The sequence below is a fragment of the Lampetra planeri genome, chromosome 64 (genome assembly GCF_965212315.1).
Source record: "Lampetra planeri chromosome 64, kcLamPlan1.2.h2, whole genome shotgun sequence".
NCBI lineage: Eukaryota > Metazoa > Chordata > Hyperoartia > Petromyzontiformes > Petromyzontidae > Lampetra > Lampetra planeri.
The window spans coordinates 1352844-1373724 of NC_136170.1; the positions used below are offsets into that span (position 1 = coordinate 1352844).

The 20881-nt window shown below is 48.3% G+C and overlaps 2 protein-coding genes and 3 non-coding genes across 5 annotated transcripts; 1 reads left to right on the forward strand and 4 right to left on the reverse strand.

Moving 5' to 3' along the window:
• Positions 1-1334: 1334 nt before the first annotated feature.
• On the reverse strand, positions 1335-8445 carry RPS10 (ribosomal protein S10). The gene is made up of 6 exons (XM_078619773.1): positions 8328-8445; positions 5966-6116; positions 4806-4980; positions 4240-4314; positions 2598-2653; positions 1335-1460 (listed from the first exon to the last, which is right to left on the reverse strand). Exons 1-6 carry the CDS (start codon positions 8372-8374, stop codon positions 1392-1394), a joined length of 573 nt encoding a protein of 190 aa, XP_078475899.1. The 5' UTR covers positions 8375-8445; the 3' UTR covers positions 1335-1391.
• Positions 3857-3950, reverse strand: LOC144737119 (small nucleolar RNA SNORD88). The gene has a single exon (XR_013588877.1). It is a non-coding gene; the product is annotated as a small nucleolar RNA SNORD88 (small nucleolar RNA).
• LOC144737120 (small nucleolar RNA SNORD88) lies at positions 5473-5566 on the reverse strand. Its single transcript, XR_013588878.1, has one exon. It is a non-coding gene; the product is annotated as a small nucleolar RNA SNORD88 (small nucleolar RNA).
• A 535-nt stretch (positions 8446-8980) lies between the features above and the next one.
• Positions 8981-9053, forward strand: TRNAA-AGC (transfer RNA alanine (anticodon AGC)). The gene has a single exon. It is a non-coding gene; the product is annotated as a tRNA-Ala (tRNA).
• Positions 9054-11037: 1984 nt separating this feature from the next.
• Positions 11038-20621, reverse strand: ETFBKMT (electron transfer flavoprotein subunit beta lysine methyltransferase). The gene is made up of 4 exons (XM_078619681.1): positions 20466-20621; positions 15765-16104; positions 14323-14453; positions 11038-11780 (listed from the first exon to the last, which is right to left on the reverse strand). Exons 1-4 carry the CDS (start codon positions 20524-20526, stop codon positions 11359-11361), a joined length of 954 nt encoding a protein of 317 aa, XP_078475807.1. The 5' UTR covers positions 20527-20621; the 3' UTR covers positions 11038-11358.
• Positions 20622-20881: the final 260 nt, after the last annotated feature.

Genomic DNA, 20881 nt, shown 5'->3' on the forward strand with positions numbered 1-20881 from the left:
CAACGTTTTCATTTTTGCTGTTCTCAGGATGTTATCAGTCTAAAATGCAATAAGACTGGCCAGTGTATTAACTGATTTATTTTGTCCTTCCCTCGGACATCTCGACGAGCGTGGTTGGCTAGGTACACTGCAAAATAAGTTCAACATAGATGGAATCTTTAGACAAGACAGGCTTGGCATTCTCAGCAAGATCTGTGGGTTTGACCAGGAATGTTGTCTGGAGATCTGGTGGGCATGGTGTGGTTACTGCTGTTCTGACAAAAGAACCTTGGCTGGTAATTGATAATTGGTTTTTTACCCGTTTGTTGCCAGATAGAAGGGTAAAAAACCAATTATATTTTTTACTGGCAAATGAGGTTCCAATGGTGTAAACCTTGGCTGGATTGAGAAATCAGGGCTTGTGGTCTGCCATATAAAAGGTGGCAACCCAAAGTATACGATTCCATTCTAGATTTGAAGTTTTCATGACTGCAAGGATCCATACTGTTTTTTTTTGGTATAGTCACATAGGTAAAAAAAAAATAATTAAATCACGTTTCGGAGGCAACACAAGTGATAGTAATTTTGCCTTGATGTTCCACCTGAAGACGGAAGCTTGTGTTGCCTCCGAAACGTCGTGATTTAATTTATTTTATAACCCACGTGACTTTACCGAAAACAACCAGAGTATACGATTCCAGGCTGCACGAGCACCGCAAAGTCCAGAGGCGGTTGGTTGATCACTGTGTGCTGCCACAGCAGTGTTGTGGTGGCAGCAGCTTGCCGCGAGCAAACGGTCACCACTAAGTGGCCAAGCATTGTGAGCAACTCTCAAAGGAGGGGGCGGTGCAAGTGTCCGGCTGTGTGTGCCTTGGAGGTCCGACTTCAGTTGGAGGTTTGCTCAGAATAAACCGCCGTACTGCCAATTTGGAGATTTGCGTGTCGAGCGAACGTTTGTGGCGTGCGCCATCTCCGAGCCTGCGGTTGAAATTCCACATTATGGTGGCAGGGGACGCAAGGTCACGTGAAAAACCTGGGTAAAAATAAAAAGCCACGCGGTCAAATTACACACGCAGTGTGAAAGTTAATGTTGAAATATATTAAAACGAAGTGATTAGCATATTCTTTGGGTCTTTCGGTAAAGTGACATAGATAGAAAAAATAATAAAATAACACAACTAAAGTGAATGAAAAATATACAAAATTATTTTCACTTTATTTTAATTATTTTATTGTTATTATTTTCTGTCGGTGTGACTTTACCGAAAGACCCAAAGAACATGAATTCTTGCAGTCACGGAAACTTCAAGCCAAGAAGCGATTGACGTTTAAAATAGGCAACAGAGACGCAGGGCTTCACAAGGGAATCATTTATTAACGCGACGTGCTGTGAAGAGCGTGCGCCGGACCAATCACTGCGGCGGTCCTCCTGGTCCACCTGGTCCACCTGGTCCTCCTCTCCCCCTGCCGAAGCCTCCTCTCTGCAAAGCAAAACAGACAAGACACACAGGGCGTTAGTCTCTGTAACAAAACACAACCTGCTGACAAGACCCAGGTGTGGTCAAAACCAGTCCATAGTGCTTTTTTTATTAAACAGATGCTGCTAGAATATCATTACCGAACGATCCAAAGAGTATGGATCCTTGCAGTCACAAAAACTTCAAATCTAGAATTAGAATCTCATTGGTTTTGGAAAAACCAATAGGCCAATGGGACTAACATTTTTTTTTTACGTAACATTGGGAGACAAATCGGAGGTCTGCTTATATTTGTTTTTAGGGTCCTTAATGTAGGCGTGCGGATGTCCCGAGCAGTTCAACAGAAGATGCAATCCAAACATCTCTTAACACACAACCAGCTTGTGCGACCCACGCTACTCCAGTACCAGTTGAAAGCTCTAATCAAGATAAAATGGGGATGGAATGATGATGGCGTAATGGGCAGACTTTTCATACACAAAGGGTCAATGCGTATAAACATCCAACAGCTCACGAGCATTGGACTATGAATCCAGTGACCCAAGTTTGATTCCCAGCCATGGATAACATCAGTGGCGAGTGATACGCAAACCAGTCCTGGCAGTACATTTTCTCTGCAACTCGGTCAATTAAATAGACTAAAAATTGCGATTGAGTATTCGTTTTGTCACCGATTACTGGAGACCCTTACAAGCCGTGCCATGCAGGGCACGGCGGCTGCTGCTGCTGCTGCTACCAATAAACGCCAGAGCCCTGTCGCTTGTTACCACTCGTCCAGTGGTGTACATGACAACAGGCTTTGCCCCCCTCGGAGGAACGATTTTCTTATCCGATTTGGAGTGTAATCTATTTACGAAATAATCACAAAATAATGCATTCGTCCCACTGTGTCTCCACAATGCTTCAGTCAAACAGCCTTCTGGAAGTGCATCTCATCAGCAAGCATTGATTCAATACAAGAAAAAATTCAACGTATTGTCAGCAGCCAGGCTTGTTTGAACCAATGTTAAACTGCCTGATGATTATACGCAAGAGCCCCTTTTTGTAAGAAAACCCTAAATCAGAGGGCAGCTCTAATCTGTCATGATCGCTCTGTGGAGGCCAGGCGTATATTATCAAGAGAACAGAAGCAGTACTCACGAACTGGAAGTCCGAATTGGCGCCAGCCCCAGCTTCAGCCTTCTTGTCAGCACCAGCTGTGTACACACGAGAGAGGAGGGGGAGGGATGCAGGTGGATACACGGTTAACATGTGCGATTGAACAAATACAGAGTTCTAACCCAGCTATCGCCACACTACGCAGCCGCTAAGCAAACGCCACCGACCCCACCCAGTCACTCGCCAACATCACAAATTTGGATATCGCTCCAAAGCGTTAACAAAACAGATGGGCCACTGGCAGCAGTGTTGGGCAATCAGATTGCCTCTGTCCTGGTTTGTTCGGTTTGATTTGATGTGCCAGAGGGTTATTATCTATCTGTTGAGTGCAACTTGCTTGTGGAGATATAGCAAGCACCCCCCCCCCCCATTGGTAAAAATAAGCCCCGTGTTTACAAGGGAAGCCCCTGTTTGTTTTAGTTAGCACAGTGGGACATTGTCCACGTCACCTTTGTTTACCCAGCAGACAATTATTTCAGGCCCATTCAACATGGTTGGCTATGTACGGGCGTCCTCTGGTCTAACACCTTTTGAGACTAGGCTCCAAAGAAAGCTGTCTCTGGTGTGGACCAATCAGTTTCAAAGACAATGCATATATTACAGAGTATGTTTTTGTTTGCATTCTGACCACAAGTATGTGTGGTGAATGCAGACATGATTCCTTGTAAAAGGTTTCAGTTTGGTGTTTTAACATCTTAACACAGCTGTTTTGTTGCCAGAACAAAGGGGGAAAACCTATTCTCAAGTCCTACATACATAGATTCTATTCTATTTTGGATTTATAAAGCGCCTTACACCAAGGCACTTAACAATGCTTGCTCTGACTACAGTACAAAAAGGTAAGATAAGGGCTGGGGATCCGGTAGTGACTAGGGTGGAGGGAGCAAGGTGGAGGCATTAGGGGTGTTAGCTGGTGCTGGTAGCGGAAGAGAAAAGGGAGTTAAGAGAGATAGGACGACCTGAGGGCAGTGCAAAAAGAGGAAAGCGAGGGGAGGGGGGAGAGTCGGATGTGGAGAGGGAGTTTGGTCCAGTGTCATAGCCGTGGCCAGAAATACAACAGATGATGCCCGGGGTTCAGAACGGAATGTATTTAACCACTTGGCCGGCGTTCCACCCCACTCTCACATGCACACGTTCCTTAATTATCAGAGATAAATAGGATCCTGCACACTGTGATGAGGGAGCGTTGAGTGCCGTGGGTGACGGAGCACGATAGTGGTGGCAGTATCTTGGCCGTGTTGCCTTCACTCAGTGCCACCGCATGTCAAGTGACGGTGGGTGCACATTGTAATCACATGGCATTCATAGCCCAGTGCTGAGACATCACGGTGAAGGCAATGGCTGGCTGGCTGCCCCAGAGGGTGACAGCAGGTGGGCGAGTTTGTGATGCTGTCCTCTGTCAGAAAGCCTTACGCACTGCAATAGCTTCAGTGACGCCGTGAGCGAATTACGCGTGTTGAGAAGGTAATGATGGTGGGCGGCCAACGAGAAGTGTTGAGTGTGGTGAGTTGAGGGTGATATTGAGCATGCTTAGAGATCGAGTGGCAAGTGTGGTTGAGTGAAAGTTAAGCGAGTGTTAACGGTTACAGTGGAGTGTGCAGAGCCGTGCGTCTGTTGTACTCACGGGGCCCAGCGCGTCTGTAGGTATCGCGGTCGCCCTCCCCACGGCCCAGACGGGCGGGACGGTCATCTCCCAGGCCTACACAATCACAAGCCACGCGTGACACAACCGCACAACTTTCATAAAACCACACCCCACCGCCATAGCACACAATCCTCTCCCATGCCGACAGCCGCACGTCATGTCTGGTGATACAACTAAACATTAACATGACACCAGCATACCACACCACTTCACCCCACATAGGATACCACAACCACACGACAATCCCACATCACAAAACCAAGGCGATCTGTGGTTTGGTACTCGCCATGGGACGAGGTATAGTTAAGCGGTGCGTAAATTATACGCCGTACCATGTGGTTAAGTGCGGTTAAGTACGTGTCGTGCGGTGTGATTAAGACGCGGTTTAGTACTCGCAGCGGGCCGAGTGCTGTGGTTAAGACGAGACGTTTGGTCGCTGCTCGTGCGGCGTGGTTAAGCTCACGCCGCCAAGCGACGCGTGCTGATCTGTGCTGAACTGTGCCAAACTGCGGCAAACGCGCGTGGCGCGGCGCCCCTCCACTCACCCTTGGGCCGTGGTCGCGCCGTCTCCGGCCGGATCTGGCGGCGCAGCGTGGCCGGGACGATCTCGGGCGGCAGGTGCAGGAAGTCGCGCAGGTACTGGATGCCCTCGTTGGTCAGGTACCAGTAGAAGTGGCGCCACGCAAACTGCTCCTTCACGAAGCCACGCGACTTCAGGGACTGGGGGGTTAAGGCGAGGAGGTGAAAAAAGAGAAAGGTGGAGGGACGAGTGGAGGTCAGAAGAGATGATAAGTGAACGGTGGTGCACGTTGAGGCAAGGGGAGACCGAAGGAGGGCAAGAGAGAGAACAGGAGGTTAACGTTCATGCACAAGAAGATGAGACAAGAGATGGTGCCAGGAGACAAAAGGGAGGTTTTATGCAAGGGAAGAAGATGTGAAGACACGGGGAGATGGGAGTGAACAGTCGTTTGTTTTTGCTTCTAGAATTCGTAAAAACTAACAGTGTGGGAGCCATGGACTGGAACGCATCTGACGGTACCGTCTCACTCAAAGATGGAGTACTAGACGGATTGCTGTATCACGGGACGGTGGCAGCTTGGGGGAAGCCTTCAAATAACAGGGGAATGACCATGGCTTATGATGAACAACATGGGATGCTGCACACTGTGATGAGTGCGAGGTGAGCGGTGTGGGGGCGGTATTGTAGCCGTGCCTTCACTCAGTGCCACCGCATGTCAAGTGACGGTGGGCGCACATTGTAATCACATGGCATTCATAGCCCAGTGCTGAGACATCACGGTGAAGGCAAGGGCTGGCTATCCCAGGAGGTAGTTTCGTGTGTGCATGAGGCTGGTATGAGGCTGGTCTGGGCCTGGTCTGTGGCGATGGGTATCATCACCACTTAGCAGTGGATGGGAACTGTTGTTATTGGTGGCAGCCACATAATCTCCACCTCAAAGTGCTGTGTGGTCCTTCACAGTTGCTCGCTAACAGCACCCGTGCCAACCAACGAGCAACATGACCAAGGAAAAACGTGCCCAACCTGATATGCAGAACACAAGTGAAAGGTCACATTTTGTAAAACGTCTGTACGTCATGACAATGACGCCACGCACAAATAATGCATTTGGGCGGTTAATTGTTCTGGGCGGGAAACGCGACGGGCGGATAGCCGCGGGGGGGGGGGGGGCAGCCTTTGCCTCACCTGCATGGCCTTCATGACGTGCAGGTTGGGCACGTTCTTCTCAGCCAGCTCGGGGTGCTTGGCGAGATGCACGTCCTTCTTGGCCACCATCACTCCCTCCTTGAAGAGGAGCTCGTAGATGGCCACACGGTCCTTCTTGGGCATCAACATTCTGGGGAACCACGTGGATGGGGTGGCAGACGACACAATCAGCGTCACCGCCCCTGGTACCGACGATCGTGTTTGAACAACATCTCCAAGTGGGAAATGAGTCGACCTTTTGCAAATGTGGTTGAATCTAACCTGCTCATCGCATAACTGACCACTGCCCAATCATTATACGCTTACAAAGGAGGTATCAACATTACTATCAGTGCATTGTGTAGCATTAGTTTAGAGTCCAATGTTCGTGGCGTGTAGTTACATAAAAATAAATTTCGTAGATAAAATCCACCAGCCGCGTGGCCTTCTGGCAGTGCATAATTTCGGCAGCTTTGTAGTATTAGTGTAATAGTTTAGTGTGTCGTGTAGTGTTATACGTCTAAAGGTTCAAAAGCTGAAGGAGTTATTAAAGGATTAATATTGATCATTAAATCTGTGCGCTACGGCTATTACTTTTAAACATTCTTCCAAAGGTTCACACTTACATTTTTAATTAATGCAGCGTCTAAATGCACAGGAACAGCTTTTAAAGCATAGACTGACATTCCAGTAAATATTAAGATTACGTTTCCACAGGTGGTGCAGTGGCGCTGTAGTTAGCGCAGTGCAGTAAAGAAATTGTTTCGTTCGAACCCCGGCCATAAACCTAGCTTAGCAAACATCAGTGATCGAAGTATGGATAATCAACCCTCCTACGACCTAACACGACACACGAGAGGGTAATCCTTTCATCCAGCAGTGGATTGACAAAGTGTCTGTCGCAAGTCTCCGTTTAATAAATATTTATCAGCTACTAAAAAAAAAGACTGGCAACCACGCTCGCCGCTACTCACTCAGTACCGCCAGGATGTCAGGCCTGAGCGGGGCACGTTTCGAATCAGAGGGAACCTCATAGCCCAGTGCTAGTCATCATTGTGAGGGCGAGCGGGCGCCAGAGCATCTGCAACTAACTACCCCAGCCAGTTTAAATTTCGATTTAAAGCTTTCGTGACTGCAGGGATTCATCTTCTTGGTTCTTTCGCTAAAGTCACGTAGAATGGAAATAATAAAATAAAACATAATAAAACGATTCTCACGACGTTTCGGCCACAACGCAAGCAGCCGTCCTCAGGTGAAAACCAGGTATGTCGGGGAGATAGCGTCTCACAGCGTCTCCCCGACAGACCTGGTCTTCACCTGAGGACGGCTGCTTGCGTTGTGGCCGAAACGTCGTAAAAATCATTTTATGTTTTATTTTATCATTTTATTATTTCCATTCTACGTGACTTTACCGAAAGAACCAAGAAGATGTACCCCAGCCAGTGTTTCCATCGCGCGCACACCTCTCCATATAAACCACCAACTGGCTATGATATAACTCGAAGACACACTGTAGCCATCAACCCCGCATGTGAATTGAGATAGTGGACACACCAATGTGGGTCACGCACTTGGCTTGCAAATCTCGAATTCAACTTTCGATCGCTCGGCGCGGCAGTTGAAACGACTGTGCACGTCTCTTAACATTAATCTCGCCTATGTCCCACTCGGCAGTATAAACGGGTGGAAGAGTAGGCCAAAACACACAAGTTCTCATCACGTCCGAGACTAATAGCTTTAAAGCCTCTGTAAACATCGCTGTAAAGTCCACATTTTTTATGCCAGGATAGAGGCCACCCATGAAACTAATGCTTAGTTTCCGCCAAACTCATCGCTATTAACTATCGCTTATCCACCGCTCGATGGTATTGTCGATTCACTTCTGCATAGTTTGGCCCATCCATTACTGGATAGTATTGTCTATCCACTGATAAGAGACGTTATATCCACTGCTGGATGAATCCCTCTCTTTCTACCCTTCAGTAGCCCGCGAGGCATTGTGCCGAGCCGACTACGAACAAACATGTGTAGACGGTGCCCTTAAAACAATACGCAACGGAATTGTTTAAACACGAACAATAAAACACCGAGAGTGAATTAAGTTCCATGGGAGTTAAAATCGCGCCGGTCTTCATTTAAGCGCCATAGGCGACAACCAGGCCCGCGGGCCTACTCCGGTAGCCAAGGGATACCGGTCACATCGATGTCGATTAAGAAGCCTAAAACGTTGCCATCGACGCGACATTTAGGTTCCCGCCGGTCAACAAGAGTCCGCGACATTAAACGTTGCGATGATTGAAGCGATGGGGACACGGATGGCGCGGATTTTCGCGAGATTGTACGACCACCGCCATCCCCTCACCTCGCAGCCTTAGCGGGGCCCGGTCCGAAGAGACCCTCACCGCGCATGCGCAGACCTTTGAACCCAGACCCCCCGATCGATTATCCATTGCGAGAGATCGTCTACATCCGATTCCTTTATCGATTCATCGCGCGCGAAACTATAAAATGTATATTTCCCCCCTCACCCACCTCCTGAACTACAATTATGTAGACCTTTTTAAGTCTAGTATGGTTGAACGAACTGGATAGAATAAACGAAACGGGCAGGAGGGATAAAACTGACGTTATATACGGGAAAATAATTGGGAATCGATTCCCGGAGGTTTTAATCAGTACTCTAGAATCGACGGGGTTGTGCAGCGTTGAACTTTTACATTTTAAACACTGCATAAGTACTTGTACTGTATATTTATTAAACAATTTAAAGTCGCCGCTTACCGAAACGTGTTAAATAAGTAACATCGTCACCAAGTATCTGGACTTATTTTATGTAATTTATTTATTTACCTCAGCGACGTTTTTTTTTTTTTAAAACAGTGCAATTAACCGAATTCACACGTTAATTGACAATTTAAAAGTAGACAATACTGTAGATTTATATTTACTTTTAATAATATCGCCACGTCATGCACCGGCTATATAAGGAGTACTCGGTGAGGTGGCAGTCGGAGTGGGGGATTAGCTCAGATGGTAGAGCGCTCGCTTAGCATGCGAGAGGTAGCGGGATCGATGCCCGCATCCTCCAAAACAATATTTTTTTAACAATTTTATATCACTTATTTTTATATTTAACTTACATTTAAGGTCCGGTGCTGATCGTAGTCTCACGCGAAACGTAGTGAATCATTTTTATTCGCCTACCCGGGCATCGCAAACAATCGTGAAACAATTGCCTCGTTTAAACGCTTGTGAAAGCCGCAATGCGACTTGGGCCCAGATATTAAGTTGCCTAACCCAAAAATCTACGATTAATCATAAATGTATTTAATTACAATAGTTGTCGTACTGATAGTTTAAGTGGAGGAATACCAATAAATGATCGATTTGATATGTCGCGTAATTTTAATTTGCCTTAAACCAAAATACGCCTATGGGACCGTCCATAAATGACGTCACGCACCTAGGGGGGGGGGGGTCAGACATTTGTGACGATGTGTGACGAGGGGGGGGGGGTTTGAGAAATGTGACGTCACATCAAAATGCGCAACTTTCAATAAATATAGACAACACGTTCTACTTAATTAAATAGACTTTCTAATAAATGTTTTCTCTAGTTTAAAGCGATTTGAAGCATGTTTTCTATTTTGGGGGGGGGGGGGCAGAGCTTTGTGACGTCATATTTGAGTGGGGGGGTCTGACTTTTTGTGTGACGAAGGGGGGGGGGGTCAAAAATCGTCCAAAATGGCGTGACGTCATTTATGGACGGCCCCTATAACCAAAACCACATTTAGAATGCTCCAGCTAAGAGCCGGGACAATTCTTGGATGGTGCAACCACCGTGCACACCAGGTGTTATAGGCTGTAGGGGTCGATTCTCGGCAGCAGTGTAGTGCAGCAATATCCATGGTTGTACCATACTTCTATGCCGACGTTCATGTCTCTGCTCTTCCCCCCCCCCCCCCACACAACTTTGTCAACCCACACTGATGATGAAGTATGGTCAAAACCGCCCCACGCGACTCTTACGTAGGAGGCAATATCCATGATATAGGTTTTGTTGGGTTAGATCGTGTAAATATATAAATGTGTCGTGAAACCCGCCACCGCCCAACACAGCCAATTTGTAAATAAACAGAATGTAGCCAATTCGTCACTAGTACAGCACACCGGTTGTGTGTTGGAGAGCAAATCCACAACATTTACAATCTGAGTACGACGTTTCGCCAGTAATTACAACCAGCTTCAGGCGAAAATATTTTAAAATTGTTTAATGATAAAGCATGTACATGGTCACCAGATCCCTCTTCAGACGCCGTTGATAGGTGAATATACATTGTTTAAAGTTCACATTCTTGAAAATAGTTGGAGTATAGCTGTCGGTGGAGTATTGAACCTGGAACAAGAGCCTTAAATGTTGTTTAACCGTTCTCTTTTACAAATATATCCTGCAGAGTAATGCAAGTTTGTGTTAAAAGCGGACTCTGCAACAACAGCCCTTCTGCCCCCAGATTATTACATTTCTCGTGATTTTGTTATTGATATTTCGTTATTTTGTGCGATAAAAAACATCAATTTTGGAATTGTTGACGTCGCTCTTTCCTGTAAATAGTTTATCAACAAAAACATCGGAAAAAAACACGGACTTTGCCCTTCTGACCTTTTAGCGTGAATCGAAAATTTTCACTGCGTGTCCGACAAATCCATTATTTTCCTTCCTTACAGCACAGGCAGCATGAACACTGCCACTGAGTTGTCTCAAGAGCTAGAGGGGCGCTCTTGACGAAACATACATCGCATTCCTTATCAATAGCACGGTGGGCAGCCACAATGATTTCACACCGCGCAGTGAATGCTTCGTTAATATTAAATCACTTCTCCTTCACGGTGTTCAGTGACATGTAGGGAATAACGTGTCATCCGCTTGTATATCAGCCCTGCAGATTCGCGTTCTTCTCAGCAGCCTTTGATATTGGTTACATTGGTTTAGCCATGTTTGTTTGTTGTAGTACAGAGTTAGACTGATGGCCTTAATCTAAGTTGTCTTGTGGTTGTTGTTGTTGTTGTTTGACTTGCATCCCACTGGGATTTTTGCACACAGCGTTGGTGTACGGTGATTTGATTTTGCAATGTTTTGCTGTCTTGTCTTGGATTTCTGTTTGCACTTAGTCACATATTCACTTTAAGATGTTTTTTGTTCGTGTTTTTGTTTTTTGTTTTTTGTTTGTTGCGGTTGCACCCGATTCAAGAGCCGAATGGCTCACAGGGCTATACTTAATAAATGAACTTGAACTTGATCACGCGAGGGCGATTTTGCGCTAAGGAGCTGGCCAGCTCAGCACCTGTCCCCGTTGAGCCTCGGACTCAAAAAAGACTGACCACGGGGTCAACTGTCAGAGGTGCAGCGTCCACACGGCGCCGTCGCTGAGCCCGCTGTTGTCTCTGCGGGCGCTCTCGGGAAGCTCGTAGCGTGCCAGCTCGCGGAGAACCGGCGCCGTCGCCGCCGCCCGCGCTCCGAGCCACGCCTCGTATCGCTCCAAAAACACCGGCCGCCCGGGGTCTCCCACAAGCACCGTCGGAGCCGGGGGCTCCGTCTCCTGCCCCCGCCGCCGCCGCTGCTGCGCCAGCGAGGTCTCGAGCCAGCGCAGGAGCGAGTGGACGGTGGTGCCGTCGTAGAACATGTCGCCCAGGAGGAGGACGTCCCACGGGGGAGACGGAGCGCGGTGCGGGGAGAGGAGGTCGCGCACGTCGATGTGCAGGGAGTCTGCGCGCATGCCGTTCAGCTCCGCGTTCAGGGAGATGGCGACGGCTGCCACTGTGGGACGCGCGCGGACACAAAGATCCCTCGTATCGTCTCAACAGGCTGTTGGGGCAAGTACTGTTAGCGAGTAGCACCTATAAATTCTAGATTTGAAGCTTTCGTGACTGCAAGGATTCATATTCTTAGGTTTTTTTTGGTAAAGTCACGTAGATAAAAATTATTTTTATTTTACTTTTATTAATTTTAATTTTTATCTACGTGACTTTACCGAAAAAAACCTAAGAATAAGCACCTATAAAGGCCGGGCATAGCACATGAGGAGGCGGGTGGCCAACACCACGCCCGGCCGCCTTTGTCTCCCCAGTGGCAATGTTTACACATCACACCAGGTACTCATTTGGCCGTGGGTGGGAATCGAACTCGGGTCGCCCGGTTTGTAGTGCAGCGCGCTCTCCGCTATGCACGCGTGTACACAAACGTGCACACACGCACAACAACAACCGCCATTCTCCACTAAGTGGTGGTGACCTCACCTCGGCGCTTGTGCCAGGCTATGTGCACGTTAAAGCAACGCGAAGAGTCGAGCACCCACTGGCAGGAGGTCACGGGACGGTCCTAGGTGCCATGGGTTGACTGAGATGGCTGGCCGATGCATCTAAAAGGAATTTTTTGCACTTTTTTGTGATTTTTAGATTTGTGTACAATTAATTTTAGGTGTATCTTGTAATTTTATTGTTTGTTGCGGTTGAACCCAAATCAAGAGCCGAATGGCTCACAGGGTAAATCCTAATAAATGGAACTGAAACCACCTGTGCCCCCTACATACGCACGTACACACAATCTGCTTAAGTGGTCCGAACCGATGTGAGTGGTTAAGCACTTCCCATTCTCATCTCCGCAAGAGCTGCAGTTGCCACATTGTCCACTAGAGAGCAAACGACATCGTACAATCACGTGGCAAGCATTGACAGCAAACTCGGCACTTTGTTCCGTCCATGGACGAGAGGGCAGATACCGTTACCACCTCCGGAAGCAAAACGTCACGCGTTCCGATTTCTTTATAACGGCGAAGAAGAGTGAATTGTACTCTTAGATTTTTTTCGGTAAAGTCACGTGACTTTACCGAAAAAAACCTAAGAGTATGAATCCTTGCAGTCACGAAAGCTTCAAATCTAGAATTAAGAGTGAATTGCTTGATAACCCCACTCATTTAACATTGTTCTCACACAATGCACTGCTATTGGCCACAGACAGAAATGTGGACCGCAAAAGCTCCATGCGACATCAGGTGGTACTGGACAGTGAGATAACTGCTCTGGGCTCATGGACTAAGCTGTTTGCACATCACACGGTGCATTACTTTGCCACGTGCAAGGAAATCGACGTGAATTACGCCGCGGACTTCCCACGACCTCTAGCAGCAGAGCGCGAGCCGTGACAGGTTGAGAAAGGAGCCGGGTCTCCATTCTCACTGGAGATTGTGAGAAACTCATCGTATGGCGGAAGAGTGCGTACAGGCCGGCAACAAGAATACTGGTAGTAGTAGTCAGAGGTGTGGACTCGAGTCATGTGACTTGGACTCGAGTCAGACTCGAGTCATGAATTTGATGACTTGCGACTCGACTTGGACTTGCATAACAATGACTTTGTCCCACCTCTGGTAGTAGTAGTAATAAACACATTCCTGCGGAGGGAGCTGGTAGGAACGTTGGGTTGCTCGGTCAATGGCAAGGGTCAACGGTGGCGTGGTATGTTCCGCAAATGTGGCCGACTGTGAGGGCGGGCACAAGCCGGCGTGAGTAGGTTAAACGTTGAGTTTTATAAGGGCACCACGGGGTGACCAGCCCCTCCCCACCCAGCCCCACCCCTCCCACCCCCCACCCAGCCCCTCCCCACCCAGCCCCACCCCTCCCACCCCCCACCCAGCCCCTCCCCACCCTCCCCTCTCCACCCAACCCCACCCCTCCCATTTTTGGATGCACGACGGACGGACGAACACAATAATCCCCTGTGGGCTGGTGTAACCAGGAGGTTCCTACCAGTATAACTACACACATTGGGGATGCTGCCACAATTGTGGTTGTTAGTGGTCAGCACACTGGGCTTGACATCCGGAGGTCGCCGGTTCGATCCCAGTAAAAGGAGAGGGTTTCCCTCACTTCTGTGTGAAGGAGTTGCGAGCCCCTGGTGGGGAGGAAGCGTCGAGTTGGAATCACAATCAGTATACGTATTTATACTGGGGGAATCCGATGAGATATAAAGCTCTTTTTCACAGATGTCCAGTAGGGCCACAGGGTCAGAACGTTACAGCAACAAGTAAAAAAAACACACGAAAGGTGTGCAAAAATATAGGAAAAGTAAACAAATCACTTTTAAAAATATTTTTAAAAAATTACACAATTTGTTTTCTTACCAGGTAAAGCCAATTGAGCTCTTAACTGATTTTTTCAGAAGCGACCTGGCCACAAATGTTAGCTCAACAAAAGTGGCTTATCATGCGGAAATTTACAGCAGCAAAAGCATCCAAACGAATCTAAACGGGTGTTTCTGAATGTGCCAGGGGCAGACAGCGGTTTGTGTAGCGGAGCCAACGAACCGGGGTCGATGTCATTTGCCACCACGATCGAGGCCCCCGCCTTGACGGCCGCGATCGCCGCGGCCCCACAGCCGCTGCCCAGGTCCAGCACGGCCCGGCCAGCCACCACGTCCGGCTGGTCCAGGAGGAACCTGGAGACCGACACATTGACGACGACGATAACGACAACCCGGCGACCAGAGCTCTTTCTCCACCAAGTCATTTCAAGCCGAAGCGTAAACGTGAAATATTTGTAATATGAAGATATATCCGGCTCACTGACGTATCACAACTCGTCATGGTGATTGGCTCTGCCGGTCCTGGTTTACAGCCAATGGGGGAAAGCCTGGGGGCGTGGCCCTGACGTGATGGAAAGATGACAGCTATGAGGATTGGTTCTGCTGGCTTTGGCCACAGCCAATGGGGAGATGAGTCAGGGGCGTGGTCCCGGGAGCTGACGAGGGAGCCTGGAAGATTCCATGCAGGCTAACGAGGATTGGCGGAAATGTACCACGTGACCCTGGTATTAAATAGAGGTGGAGACGAACGACATGTGGTCAGAACGGGAACGAACAGAGGAAGGGGGCCACGCGGGAGCGGGGCTCCGAGTTGCTACGTGGCAGTGCGTCTCTTTTTCTATCTGTCCCTCTCACGCTGCCTATCAGCAGCGTGAAGTAACTGTAACATAAGTTGAATAAAAGACGGATTCCAGAAGTCGTCTCAACGAGCTTTATTACATATTTATGAACGGTAAAAGCCAACGGCCGCCGCGAAGGCTTTTGCGGCGTTGTACAGCACGTGGTTTGGCACGATGTCCGACGTTTCGATGCCACGTGCTGGGCGATTATTGTTTACTTATTATTCCTTATTATTTAAAATTGAATCCAGGAAGGGAAGTTAAAATTTCAATGCTGGGAGCTTTTGTTCAGCAACCGGAATTGCGAATTTCAGAGCCTGAAGAAAAGCTCCGAGGCACGTGCAACAAAACGTCGGACATCCCGCGGAAACAACACGCGGGGTGGCACAACCTGAAAAACCACACCTGTACGCCACGCAGCACAACCGTGGAAAAGCCTACGCGAAATATCGTTCCACGTTTACACTTGTATTTCTTTGATCCGAGCCGGCAATAATGAGTCGTCAGCTGGATGCACGGCAATTACCGCTGTGGGCACCGTAGTGGCGAGATGTTAACATCCTCGCCTGGTATGCAGGAGGTAGTGGGCTTTATCCCTACCCTGACACCTGTATATTTCGAGTTTGCATATTCACTACGCGGTCGCGTGCATTTTACTCCGGTGTTTCCCTCCACGTGCGTTTAGATTACTTGGCTGCTATATGTCCACGTGACAAGCCACTTCATTGAGCTTTCATTTGTGACAGCCAGGTCGCTTCTGAAAAAGAGAAACATAGCTCAGTGGGCCTTACCTGGTAAAATAAATAAAAATAGTTTAGTAGCGCACCTGGCCAGCACCTGGCCGCCGGGCCAGTAGATGGCCCAGTAGGGATCGGCGGGAAAGGGCCACGTCTCGGGCCGCGCGGTCCAGAGCGGGCAGCGCGGCGTGAGCAGCCGCAGCGTCAGCTCGGGGGTCAGGTGCTCGCGGCTCGCCTCCGTGTTGGCCTCGATGAAGTCCCGCACGGCCGCCTCTCCCTGCGGCCTCCCCGTGCCGCCGTGTGTCCCGCTGGGCCTGCGGAGGCCCTGGGCCACCGGTGACCAACGGGGTCCCATCCGCAGGCCACTCAGTCCACGTGTCGCCAGCAAACGGGGCCCCAGGGATGGCAGCATGGCCCAGGTAGAAATGCCTGCGCGCAGAAAACACACGTGTGAACAACACGGGTGTGCGAGTATCTGGTGCGTTGTGTAAACATTTGTCCCAACAGTCTGTTAAGGCTATCCGAGGAATCTTTGTCTTTGTATATGCTGTATAGGTCACGAAGCCAGCATGCCCAACCAACGCATGCCCAAGCAGCTTCTGTTTGGCCGGATAGAGGGGGCTAAATAGGTACGGCATGGCCTGAAGAAGAGATGGACTGATGCGGTACAGGAGGATGTGGAGCTGAGTGGACTTGCTGAAGACCGGAACCAGCGGTGTCAAGATCGGTCTCTGTGGAGGAGGCTCGTGAGTTGGAGGCAGTCGCCCTTCAACAACAGCGGAGGGCAGAGGAGCGACGCTCACAACAATGAGCGGAGCACCGGGCGGCTAAAACACAGAAAGTTGGCACAGTAGAGGGTCACAGGTGGTGCATGTGCCAGTCATCTCAGTCAATCAACCCATGGCACTTGGGTCTGTCCCATGACTTCCTGCCAGCAATCCTTCAATACTTCACGTGGCCTCAAGTGCACCGAGCCTGGCACAAATGTTGCTGTGTGCATTTCATTTCGGGCTGCGGCCAACATAAGTGGTCACATCCAAACCGGTCCCGGTTGACTGCACCTCACCCACCCCTTCACTGGCCTGTTTTGACCAGCGTGAAGTACGGTCAAACACACGCCATGACTGGCATGCAGAGGTCGCAACCAGGTACCCGATACCCGTACCCTACTTGATACCCGGCTACCTGTACCCGGCCGGGTACGGGTACGGGTAGCCGTTTGCGACCCTGGTGCGGCCGGGTACGGGTAGGCCGTGAGTCACTAATGAGTAACCGTTTGTCACTCATTTCGGGTAGGGTACGGGTACGGGTAGGGAACGGGTACCCGTACCCGGCTGGGTACGGGTACGGGTACCCATTTGCGACCTTGGTGCGGCCGGGTACAGGTACGGGTAAGGAATCAAAACCCATTTGCGACCTCTGCTGGCATGGCCTGGGGGAGGCATCCATCCAGCAGTGGATTGAGAAACGGCTACTAGAATTTACGATATTTTATTGTTCGAAATTGTTTTATTTAATTCCCAGTAAATGGGACGATTGGCTACGTACGGTGCAAAGGAAGTTCAACGTACTTACTTATTGTAAATGTTATTGTACATGCGGATAGTAAATGTTGTGGATTTGCTCTCCAACACACCGGTGTGCTGTACTCATAACGAATTGGCACGTTCTGTTCACGTGACAATCCTTACTAATTGGCTGCACTGGGTGGTGTCGGGTTTAAAGACATATTTATATTTATGAGATCTAACTACAAAAAAACCTATATTATGAATATTGGTCGCGAAAGCGTACATTTTAAAAACGTACGTACTTATATTGTAGTCAATGTTAAACAAATTTACTACTGACGCTTCTACTGCTGCGGCGTTGGCCGTTGTGTGCAAGCGCACACATATTAACAAAACAAAAACACAACAAATTTGTTTAATAAACAAAAAACGATATGGCCTTAAAAGTTAAATATATAAGATGGGAGAGGTTCCGGGCAATTGCCCTTGTTCACGGCACATACAATGGTCGGAAAAACTAGGGTGGAAAAGAGTTTTGATAGTGAATGGATCGGGTGATAGGGCAGAGTTAATTAAAACCATGATCAGAAAGGACAACATTCAGGCAAGATTATCGAGGTCGCGTGCAAACAAATGGGTGATTGCCCACGCTCCAGACACCAATCAGTGACGGAGACAGGTGAATAATTAAGCACTGGATGAGCAAATCGGGCGTTTGGTGATTACTGTATTGAAATCTGCAAATGACGATGAAGACCCCATCTGAACCGGGTAAAGTGGGACAATTCAGTCAACGTTCCAAACTCTGGCCCAACGGTTCATTGACCAACGTTTCAACGTTCGTTCAACGTTGGCGCCTTCACAAGCGTTGGGCCAACGTTGCCACAACGTTGGGGCAACGTTTGTGAAGGGTCACTGGGAAGGGACCTCTAGCGAGGGAGCGTTTGTGCCAAACCGTATTCTCAGCAAGGGTGGCACATCTTCTTGGTTCTTTCGGTAAAGTCACGTAGAAGGGAAATAATAAAATAATAAAAATCAAACAATAATATTTTATTATAATAATATTATATAACAATAATATTTTATTATGTTTGATTTTTATTATTTTATTACTTCCCTTCTACGTGACTTTACCGAAAGAACCAAGAAGATGAATCCCTGCAGTCACGAAAGCTTTAAATCGACATTTAAGGGTGGCACAGTCGGGTTTTTTACAAATGGGGTTTAATTGTCTTTTTATATTAAACCCGATCATCTGAGATTGGGAGAAATCCGGTTTAATTGGTTCTAATTGCAGAACCGCACTTCGCCAACTTCTCAACGATGGGCTTCATCCGTTCCAAGCTCAGGAACTCACTAGCGCCCACGATTGTGGAGGAGAAGCTCGTGTTCATCAAGACCAACCTGGCCGCCGCATGTACGATAGCAGCACCGACGAGGAAGCAGCCTAAGCCTATCAGAGTTTCGTATTCATTAAACCAGGTTTTAATTCCCTGAAATCGGGTTTAATTGTATTAAAGAAAAAACCCGATGCCTGCCGCTGGAAAAATCGGGTTTTTTCCACCCATGATTCTCAGGACTATAATACGCCCCTTACCTGTGCATTTGAAAGCAAATGTTGTTGCTGCATCTTGTATGAAATGTAATTATTAAATATATATGATGCAATTTGAACGTATGCACTTTTTATTTATTAAAGGGGTGCCACGGTGTTGTGAGATGTTGACTACCTCGCCTGCCGTGCAGGAGATTCGTGGGTTCGATCACGACCCTGACGCCTGCTACTGCTGTATATTTGGAGTTTGCGTGTTTCTCTCTCTCTCTCATCATCATCACGGTGGCTCGGAGATGTGAACTACCTCGCCTGGTCTACAGGAGGTCGTGGGTTCGATCCCGACCCTGACGCCTGCTGCTGTATATTTGGAGTTTGCGTGTTTCTCTCATCATCATCATCACGGTGGCTAGGAGATGTGAACTACCTCGCCTGGTATACAGGAGGTCGTGGGTTCGATCCCGACCCAAACGCCTGCTGCTGTATGTTTTGAGTTTGTGTCTCACTCTCCCCGTGGTCCAAATGATGGGGCCACTTTTGTTTGAGCTATCGTTTGTGAAGACCAGGTCGCTTCTGAAAAATAAGTTAATAACTAGGTGGGGTTCATATTCTTGGCTCTTTCGGTAAAGTCACGTAGAAGGGAAATAATAAAAATAAAACATAAACATTATCACGTTTTTTTTACAATAATGTCTAATAGTGTATTGTATTACATTGCTGTTTTTATTGTTTTACCTTTCCTTGTTTCATTGTATGTAATGCCAGAGATTAGGGATTCATAAAGTACAACCATAACCACAATCATATAAACAGAAAATCTATTTTATAGCAATATATTGGGGGGGGGGGGGGGGACATTTTGAGCATATTTGAATATTGGGGGATAATATATATTGGGGATCCCACCAATATATATTATGACGGCATTGATGCTACTGACACGCGGCACGGGTTTTTAGGGTCCGTCTTACTTTCTGAAGCGTCTAATAGTCGGGAACATATCCGGTGGTCAAATCAAATGATGTTTGGTACCTGCAATACACAAATTATCTGACACTGCTGGCAATGTTGCACAAGCACAATTGCCAAAGACCCCAACATTATCGAAAAGTCTGTTACTCAACACCTAATAGTGTAACTACTTTATGCTTTAAATTTAGATTTTTATTGTTTGATATTTATATTATTTTATTTCCCTTCTACGTGACTTTACCGAAATTACCAAGAATATACTTTATGCTTTGCCTATTAAAAAAAAAACTGATTTGCAGGAAAGATAAAAAAATATATACAATTCAGGGTCCCATTGGTGTAAAGTTCAGTATCCATCTCGCATCTCTCTGTGTGCCTATAGGCGAAGGGTCATTGCCCGAAACGTCTATTATATATTATTTCTCTCTTAAGGCCACAGTGCTGTCGACGGGCGTGCTGCATTATTGTAAATTGTGCGCCGCAGCTAACGTGAGCAGCGTCCATCAGCAGACGAGTGTTAGAGTGTTGATCGCCACTTTAAAAAAAAACTCGCGTGGCTAACCGCTCCGCCCAAACATTACTCGCGCAGTAGACACCCATTCAAAGCCGGCAGTCGCAGAAACGCAGCCCTCGACACAACAGCGGTGGTGGGCACACGTGAAACCCGGGGCCATGTAGCAGCAGCGGCGGCGGCGTCAATAGGCGCTCGCAAACTGCGGCGTGTTTACAGAGCGGGCGCGCGTGACTGTACGTACCCTGATCACACGTGCGCCACTGTACCCGCGCACGTGACCACGTGCGCCACTGTACCCGCATGTGGCCACCACGTGCGCAGGTACAGTGGCGCACCAACCCCGGGCACGTGGGCACGTGGCGCTGGGGGAGACAAAGGCGACCGGTGCGTGGTGTTGAGCAACTACGCCCATCGATGTGCCGTGCCGGACTCAATAGGTGGTATCTAACAGCACTTGCCCCCGGCAATCTTTTGAAGGCTAGACGGGGGGGGGGGGGGTCTTTGTGTTTTGTGGGTGGCACCGATTGTGTACTGTACCATGGGGGGCGCAGCGGTGGCTATGCGATGTTATCTCCTTCGCATGGCATACAAGAGGGCGTAGGTTCCATCTCGACCCTGACGCCTGCTGTATGTATCAAGGCCGGAGCCATGGAGCAG

Excerpts from the sequence above, each read along its gene's own strand:
- RPS10 (XM_078619773.1), bottom strand. The coding sequence starts at position 8,374 with ATGCGCGGTGAGGGTCTCTTCGGACCGGGCCCCGCTAAGGCTGCGAG. Across the intron at positions 2,654-4,239 it reads CTACAGACGCGCTGGGCCCC|CTGGTGCTGACAAGAAGGCT; the intron begins GTGAGTACAACA and ends GTGTGTACACAG. Across the intron at positions 1,461-2,597 it reads CCAATTCGGACTTCCAGTTC|AGAGGAGGCTTCGGCAGGGG; the intron begins GTGAGTACTGCT and ends TTTGCTTTGCAG.
- ETFBKMT (XM_078619681.1), bottom strand. The coding sequence starts at position 20,526 with ATGCGGGTACAGTGGCGCACGTGGTCACGTGCGCGGGTACAGTGGCGC. Across the intron at positions 16,105-20,465 it reads GTGGCGCACGTGTGATCAGG|GCATTTCTACCTGGGCCATG; the intron begins GTACGTACAGTC and ends TTCTGCGCGCAG. Across the intron at positions 14,454-15,764 it reads GGCGGCCAGGTGCTGGCCAG|GTTCCTCCTGGACCAGCCGG; the intron begins GTGCGCTACTAA and ends GTCGGTCTCCAG.